The sequence below is a fragment of the Hyla sarda genome, chromosome 4, assembly GCF_029499605.1.
Source record: "Hyla sarda isolate aHylSar1 chromosome 4, aHylSar1.hap1, whole genome shotgun sequence".
NCBI lineage: Eukaryota > Metazoa > Chordata > Amphibia > Anura > Hylidae > Hyla > Hyla sarda.
The window spans coordinates 153,532,881-153,542,153 of NC_079192.1; the positions used below are offsets into that span (position 1 = coordinate 153,532,881).

Sequence of the window (9,273 nt, forward strand, 5' to 3'; positions counted from 1 at the left end):
AAAAAAATAATCAATCTGACATTTACCGGTTGGATGTGCAAACGGCTGTGGGAACCTAGCCTTAGCCTCCAGCTTTCCCAGGTCCCTCTGTAATATTATATTATCCTCTTCAGTCGTGATCACCTTATTGAGTTTCGTTAGTATGCACACTACAAAAAATCCAGTGAGGAATTTTCTTGCAAAATCAGCGTTGCCTGGAATTAGCACTTATTTCAGACTGAATTTCTGCAGAAATAAGCACTGGAACGTATTTATTTTATTTATTCTTTTGGCAAAATCTGGATCCGCACTCACTTCATAGACGGTGGGTCCTTACTGCAAATGGTGGACGTCAGCGATTTAAGCTGAAGCCTGCGATTAACCTTTTGAATACCATGATCAATACTGGTCATGACCTCTTAAACAGTTGCAGAGCTTTGGTGACACTCATCGGACCACGCGCAGTGTGATCATGGCTGTGACATTACTTCTAATGGTGGATGCTTGCAATTAACCCTAAGGATACCGTGAGTCCCCATGAGGCTTTGAAGTGAGTGCAGGAGCTGCACTTGCATCCTAGACCGGGAGGCGTGGCTGCTATTAGCTGATGTCTGCCATTAACCCATCAGATGTGTTAAAAAGTATTAAAGTGGAAAAGCCTATTTTCCCCAAAAAAAGTTTAAAAAAAACAACATACTCTGTATCGCTGCATAAAATATGTTTAGAATTCTGTGCGGTGAATGGCATAAACGTAAAAAAGATACCCTAGTTCAAAATTACAGATTTTCGGTCAAATCACATCCCGGAAATAAGGATAGGGCAATTTTAAACATGCAAATTTTGTAAAATTTATTTTTATTTTTTTGTAGTACAAGAATAGAAAAGCATGGTAAGGCAGGTATTATTTTAGTCGTAATTGACCCACAGAACATGTCAATTTTACCATAAAGTGCACTGCGTAAAAACAAAAACCCCACAAGTTGCAAAATTGTGGGTTTCTTATGAATTCATTAATAATAATGTTTAGGTTGCGTCATAGATTTTATGGTAAAATAAAAGGTGTCATTACAAAGAACAATTGGTCGCACAAAAAAAACAATCCCTCATGGGTCTGTCAGGGATGTGGAATTCCTATCGTCCGACACCCGGGACAAGCAGTTTTGGGCGCCGGGCAGGTGAATTTGTCCGGCCCTTAGCCCGGCTTCGGGCAAGCAGGGCCGGACCTGACAAGCGCGGCGGCACTCTGCAGACTGTATGGAGCGGGCACCCTACTCCAGCCCGCTCCATACTCTGCAGCCCCCCGGCTGTGTCCTCCAAAGCAGAGCAGGGGAGATGAGAAGCTGTGTATTTGTCTTCTCTCCCCTGCTCTGCAGATCTGCGGGGGGGGGGTGAGGGGGCGTGGCTTCTTGCTCCCCGTGCAGACCTGCGTCCCCTGCCTTCACTCCCCCCAGCTGTAGCTTCGGAGAGCTGAGGGGAGGAGGCGCGTCTGCACGGGGAGATGCTTGCGGCGCTCTGCAGTCTGTATGGAGCGGGCTCGGGATTCCTGCCCGCTCCATACTCTGCAGCCCCCGGCTGTTCTCAGTAGCCGGGGGGCCCCGCTAATAGCCAGCATGCGGCGATCGCCGCGGCTGGCTATTAACCCTTTAGATTGCCGCTGTCAAAGTTGACAGCGGCGTCTAAAGGGAGATGTGAATGCTCCCTGATGGGCTAGTGGGGTGGATCGCCCCCCTGCAGCACGATCGCGGGGGGAGATCCACTATAGAGGTAGCCGGAGGGCTTACCTCTGCTTCCCTGCTGTCCCGCTCTGTCATTGATAGAGCCTGGCTGGACCAGGCTCTATCAATGGATCACAGAGCACACAAATTAATAGAGTTCAATAGAACTCTATTAATCTGTATGAGTAATCTAATGATTCCTCATATAAGTGTAATAAAGTGTAAAAAAAAGTTTTAATAAAAGTTTGAAGGACACACATTAACCCAGTGGTCTTCAAACTGTGGCCCTCCAGATATTACAAAACTACAATTCCCAGCATGCCAGGACAGCCGTTGGCTGTCCGAGCATGCTGGGAGTTGTAGTTTTGCAACATCTGAAGGGCCACAGTTTGAAGACCGCTGCATTAAAGGAGAACTATGGGATTGAAAAATGTATCCCCCATCTTAAGGATAGGGGATAAGTTTCAGATCGCGGGGGGTCCGACCTCTGGGCCCCCCCCCCGCGATCTCCCGTACGGGGCCACGGCTCTCTGGTTAGAGAGGGCGTGTTGACCACCGTACTAAGCAGCGGATGACACGCCCCCTCCATACACTGCTAAGGGAGAGCCGGAAATTGCCGAAGGCAGCACTTCGGCTCTCCCATAGCAGTAAATGGAGGGTGCGTGTCAGCCGCCGCCTCGTGTGGTGGTTGACACGCGCTCTGTATGCAGAGAGCCGGGGCCCCGTACGGGAGATCGTGGGGGGCCCCAGCGGTCGGACCCCCGCGATCTGAAACTTATCCCCTATCCTTAGGATAGGGGATAAAATGTTCAATCCCGTAGTTCTCCTTTAACCCCTTGCATGTTAAAAGTTCAAATCACCCCCTTTTCCTATATAAAAACACGTAAACATAAAAAAAATAAACATATTTGGTATCGCTTTGTGCGTAATTGTACAACCTATTAAAATATAACATTATGTATCCTGTACGGTAAATGTAAAAAAAATACCAAACCACAGAATTGCAATTTTTATAATATCCCAGAAAAAAAAGTTAAAAAGCGATTAAAAAGTCAGATCAATACCAAAATGGTACCGATACAAAAAACAGATTATGGCTAAAAAAAAATGAGCCCTCATACAGCCTGGTATGTGGAAAAAAAATAAAGCTACAGGGGTTAAAAAATGGCAATTAAAAAAATTAGAAAAAGTCTAGAATTAGTAAAACATGACGTAAATGATACAAATCTGGTATTGCTGTAATCAGGCAGCCTAAAGTATAAACCTAACATGTTATCTCAACCACAAGGTAAATGGCGTAGAAAAGAAAACCACCAAATCTGCAAAATTATCTTTTACTATTTCAATAGTATATATATATATATATATATATATATATATATATATATATATATATATATATATATATATATATATATTTTGGTTCACAGAATATGTTATTGAAAAATTAAAAGGTATCCTTATAGTAGGTAGTTATGGCTATTATAGGGCGAGGAGGAAAACATTAGAGCGTAAAAGCGAAAATTGGCCCGGACAAGTGGATCGTCATGAGGGACAAGTAGATTTTGCTCCATTTTAGTCCCATGGACAAGTAATTTTTTATAAAATTTCCACACCCCTGGTCTGTAGATGGGGAAAAAAGAGTTATGGCTCTTAGAAGGTGAGGAGGAAAAAAAATGAAAATTACCTGTGTCCTCAAGGCCAAAGGGGGCTATATCCTTAAAGGAAATCTGTCACCAGTGTCACCTGCACTAACCTTTCTGTACCATTAGGTAGTGCAGATGACACTGATGGCAATGGTACCTACCATGTCCTGGTCCGTGGGGGGGGATCTCCTGTAATCTTCTCCGGTATTTTCTCTCCGGGCACCGGCTTGGGGCACGGGCGGAGCTTAATGACGTAACCTCTGCTGTTCCCAGGATCCGGTACCCAGCAGAGAGCAGCAGCGGTGACGTCACTAAGCTCCTCCCAATCTGGTGCTGCTTTCTGCAGGGTCCCTGGCAGCGGCGGTTACGTCATTAAGCGGGTACCAGAGGAGATTACAGGAGATCCCCGCCACGGATCGGGACAAGGTGAGTACCATTGTCATCAGTGTCACCTGCACTACCTGTTGGTACCGTCAGGTTAGTGCATGTGACACTGGTGACAGATTTCCTTTAAGGGATTAAAAGCAGCACAATAATGGAAAAGTGTGTTAACAGGAGTATTGTTTTTTGTAATCCCCCACAGAATACAGAGAACACGTCACAGAGAACTTACCATTTTAAAGTGCACAGCGTGAAAACAAAACCCGAAGTTGTGTAATTGCATTTTTTTAAAAAATTTTGTTCCTCAAAAAAATGTTTTTGTTGCGCTGTACATTTTATGGTAAAATGAAAGGTGTCATTACAAAGTCCAATTGATAAAGCAAAAAGTCCTCATATGGCTCTGTGGATGGAAAAATAAGACTTATGCCTCTTAAAAGGCGAGGAGGAAAGAACGAAAATGCTCAAGTTAAAATTGGGGCAAATGGGCTGTTATGGGGTTAAAGTAAAATTGAAGTTTTAAAGAAAACAACATGAAGGGTATGAGAGATTCATTTAACTTTTGCTAGCTTCTCCCAAAACTATCTTCGAGTCTTGTTTTAAGCTAAAATGTAGACAAAATAGTGATCTTTGAACTCATTGAATTTCATTCAGATTTGTCTTTGTTTTTGTGCTGCAATTGCTTAAAATGTCATTGATCCTCAGGAAACCAGAAACCATATCTTTTTGTTATAATGTGGCATAGTCAGGTCAGTAAGTGCAACAAGCAATAAATGTTCCATCTTAATGCAGAGACAATGCAGGCAGGTAAGAGGCGGCTGCTGGTACCGGGTGCATCAGCGTTTTTTACAGAATAAATAAAGCAGTAAAGCTTAAGAGCATATTGCAGATTAAACGCCCTTGGTAACTTCTATTTGATATCAGAATTTTGCTGAAGCAGGGGATGCTTCCTATGTATTGTGTCTGGGACAACAGGGAAAAGTAGCAGAGCAATAATTTTCTTGGATATAAGATTATTGTGTGTTGGTATAGTACACCTGCACAACTATAATGGGTAATTTGCGCAAGGATTAAAGCAAATGGGATAATGATAGCTGGAGTTATAGTGTTATGCTGCTTTAAACAGTATATACCTGGTGCACCCCTAACATACGTTAGAACCTATATCACCAATAAATATCTCCAGTTTTACATTGGACACTGTCATCTTTACTGCACCAGTAGGATGATGGAGGGACAGGGTAAATACTGTGATAGAAGGTGCCAACGTCACTATGCATTTTGGACACTAAGAGGGAAATTCATCAAAACCTGTGCAGATGAAAAGTTGACCAGTTGCCCATAGCAACCAATCAGATTACTTCTTTAATTTTTCAAAGGCCTTTAAAAAAATGAAAGAAGTGAGTGGATTGGTTGCTATGGGCAACTGGTCAACTTTTCCTCTGTGCAAGTTTTGATGTATCTCCCCCTAAATGTTTACAGTGTCATTTTTGTGTTGATGAGCGGCTTTCTTTTCTAGGACTATCTGATGGCTTTATCACTACAGCAAGAGCAGCAGAACCAAGACATTGACTGGGAACAGATACCAGAAGGCATCAGTGATCTAGAATTGGCTAAAAAACTTCAGGAAGAAGAGGACAGGAGAGCCTCGCAGTATTACCAGGAACAAGAGCAGGCAGCAGCCTCTGCCCCTCAGCTGGTAATATAGCAGTCCCATTTTCATCCATAGATGATATATTATCTGATGATGAGGAAGGTGCAGAGATAATAAAGAAGTGCAATAATACAGTAAAAAACAAGTAGTAATGGGGTTTGTGACTGTCTACTGTTGCATCTTTGGTTAGATCTGAGTGCCGAATTCCTTGGGGGAAAAAAATTAGGTCGGAATCACACATGCTGCTTTTTTTTATTTTTTTTATTTTTTTTTAAGCCTTTTCTTTGGGAGGGGGTGTTAAGCTTCTTTAAATTCTCTGGCAAAAACTACTTTTTGCAAACGGGTACACTTTAAATCTTCCAGCAACTTCATAGTCCCAGACAGAGATCAGGATACAGATTTGCCGGAAGTCCCAAAGGCTTGCTTGAGACAGATACATATCCTGATCTCAGTAGTCTCGAGCAATTCTCTGGCTAAGAAGATCTAAAAAAGTTAAAAAGATCTAAAAAAGTTATTTTCATGGCAAAATGGTACCAATAAAGCAAATGATGGCACAAAAATGAGCCTCCCTACAGCTTAATTGACAGAAGAGTAAAAACATTATAGCAAAATGGCAAATTACCAATACATTTTTATTTTAAAGTTTTACATTTTTTAAAAAGTTCAACGGTAAAGAAAATATACAAATTGGGTATTTTAGTAATGGTACCTATCTGAGGAATACAGAAAACAGGTCGATTGTACCGAATATAAAAAAACATCACAAATTAAATGAAAGGGTTATTACAAAGGACAGTTAGTCCTAGAAAAATATGCCCTCAAATGGGAAATTTAAAGGTCAGCGCAAACTTGCATATGTCTTTAAGGGGTTAAAGAGTTCCTGCTATTATTATTATTATATTTTTTTTTATACAAACCTGTTTAACTTTTTCTCCCCACCCCCCCTTCCTGTTCTACCACCCACCCTCACCTGCCTCATTAATTTATATTTTGCCCCCTTTTTTTTACCCTTTTTTTCCTCCTCAGTCTCCAGCTTACACTTAGTGAGCTCCAGTGTTCTGAGGGGGCATTCCACAGCAGGCACGACGTCATCTGAAGCCCTGCTAGGGACAACTTTCACCCTCCCTCTTCTATGCCGTGCTTGCACTCGGAAGCGCAGTATAGAGGAGGCAGGCAGCTTCTTAATCCCCTCCTCTGCACGTAACACAAAGATGAGGGAGATCAGAGCAGACCTGTCACTCGCCTGCTTGATTGACAAAAAGCGAGAGCTGTACAGAGCCGATATCCCGCTGCATTTCCAGATTTTGGTCTCCTGCCAGGCAAGCAGGAGACCAAATCATGAACGTGAGGAGACACTGAATGTGGAAAGGACTGCAAAGGAGACCCCTAGTGGCCGGAATTTCACGTCCGAAAAAATATAGAAATTATTTTTTACACATGAAATACATTGGAGATTGTATTCATTTTATTAAATAACAAAAAGTAAGTTTGATGACCGTTTAAAGGGAATATGTATCAGTATCATTTGCACTACCTACCCTGTTGGTACAGGTTTGTAGTGCGGTTGACACACATGAAGATTATACTTATCACTCCTCGATTTGTGTCTACCGTCTTCTGTATATGCAAATGTGGAGCTTTGTGCATAGGGCTATTCCCAAGCCACCCGGCATCTTCATGGCAGCGCCTTCATCTCTGTGCTGAGCCTCTGCAGAGTGGAGCTCTCTTGTGCAGGGGAAGAGATGCCGGCCAGACATCACTGTGCAGCAGGGGCTTGGAGCATTTTCATGTCTTCATTTGAAGTTCTGTTTGCTCTTCAAACTGCCTGTGGCATTTGTTCTGTATAAATATATAGATAACTTTTTATACATTAATCTACTCCATGTATCTACATTTACTCTGTGGTATTTCTAATAATTTCATACATTTTCTGATTTACTTACAGCCAGGACAACCCCCTCAGGCAGTAGCCAGTCCTTCCAGTGGACGACCACCAGGGAGCAGTGAGAAGAAGAGGAAAGAACCCAAAGATAAGGAAAAGGACAAGAATTCTTGCATACTTTTATAACGGAAATAAATGTCCTTTTCTGAATCCATGAGGAGGCATGTTATAGTGAAGAGAAAAGGAGACACCGGTTTTAAGCCATCTGTGCCTGAAAACCCCCCGAGCTGTGTTTCAGTTTGGAAAAGGGGATTTGTTACAGACATGTTTTAGATTCTCTTGTCATTTGGAGTTGTGTGATAATATCATGTACCCTTGTCCAATATTTTTGAACAAGTGCATCATTACATCTTCTTAAATAAGTCATTGCTTCTTTCATGATATTTAGCCATAAAATATTGCAGACCATTCTGACCACAAGAAGCAAATAAGTGGTTACCTTCTGTCAGGTAAGTCTTAGACTTGGAGAGATATACTGTATTATAAAGGGCATGGGAGTAAGGGAAAGCTAGATGAAGTATAATGTCCCAGCATGCTTTGCTCTTTTCAGTTCAGCCCTTATTTTCACCACCTGTGCTGTCACGTTGCAGTATCTGGTCGGTCCAAATCCTATTTATACTCCTTGCTACATAGACTCTATCCAGTGTATGTAAAGGGGTCTATTTACTCCTTCACTGTGTCATAACCTGGGATTTGAGCCTAAAAATATCAGGTTTGAAGATTTTGTGACAAAATACACTTTTTTTAATATTTAGGACCAGTATGACTTTTTTCATGTATATATTCTGTATGTGGTGACACGGTTGTACAGATGAATTAGTTTGTGTTTTGTCCAGTCTAAGAACTTAGGAAAATACCTTCTAAACCAATAAAATTAGACTGTTACAAGCACTGTCTGTGGGCAGGCTGACTGGCCTTTTGCCCATCTCAAAAAATAAAAGGTAGGTACTTTATTGGGTTTCTTAATCTTAAAACTGGTTGTGTGTATGAGTGACCAGAGAGCGATATTTCTGACCATTCTGTTTGTCGATCTCTCAATGTTTTATGGCCCTAGGATTGACAATCAGTCTGTGATTTATTCATGTCCATTTGCGTCTTTTTATAATAACCCATGAACTATTTTTTTTTCTTTTTGTTACTCGCAAGATATGCATATAATGTTAAAGCTTGTATCTTGTTGTAAATATCGTTTGCTTCCCAATACTAATCTCTAAATTTAACATAACATAAAGTTATGACCCAAGAAACTTTACATGTTCTTCAATTTGTTATTTTGGGTTATTTTCATTTTCATCTGAAAGCTGGGTTCACATGTTGTGGCAGCAGTGTGTTGGCCACAATGAAGTTGCATCACTTGAACCTAGCCTAAAAGAAAACTGCAGACAACCAGCAAGTTGAGGTGGAGGAGCACTTTAGTTTTTTCTTTTATCAGTGTATACTTCTGTATTTGACAAAATACACAGTAAAAAGCGTGTATTGCATTTTCCTATTATATGAGCAACTTGTCCGAATTGTTAAAGTATAGACCTATAATAAGAGATGTAAATGAGGCAGCCTAAACCTGACGTATGTCTTACTTAAAAAAAAAATAATAATAATTTGACTTTTCCGATTCATATCAGACAACTGGTGTAATCTGTTATATACTGACTCTCTGTATGTACAGAGCTAAAAGTTTACTGGTTGCATACTAAATGTTGTGAATGCTGTGAAGGCGATGTCCAGCTCTGAAATAATTTATTCTTTGTTCTAATGTGTCCAAAATAAAAAATGAAGCAAATAGTCTTGTTTAAAGGAACTTCCTACTGCTTTGTGTATGTAGATTCTATGTAGACTTATGGTCAAAAGGTTAATGCAGCTGCAGCGCCGGGTTTACAGTGGTCCCCTTAGTGACAATAATAATTGGTTCCAAGACAACCATTGTAAGTTGGAAATACTGTATCTTGAGACTTTGGAACA

At 41.1% G+C, this 9,273-nt stretch overlaps 1 protein-coding gene across 1 annotated transcript in view; it reads left to right on the top strand.

The window, feature by feature from the left end:
• Window positions 1–9,073, top strand: part of MINDY2 (MINDY lysine 48 deubiquitinase 2) — a 78,895-nt gene extending 69,822 nt beyond the window's left edge. The window contains exons 8-9 of the mRNA XM_056572428.1: window positions 5,238–5,417; window positions 7,318–9,073. Coding sequence (XP_056428403.1) covers window positions 5,238–5,417; window positions 7,318–7,440 — 303 coding nt within the window. The 3' untranslated portion in view covers window positions 7,441–9,073. The remainder of the gene's footprint in view (window positions 1–5,237; window positions 5,418–7,317) is intronic.
• The last annotated feature ends 200 nt before the right edge of the window (window positions 9,074–9,273 follow it).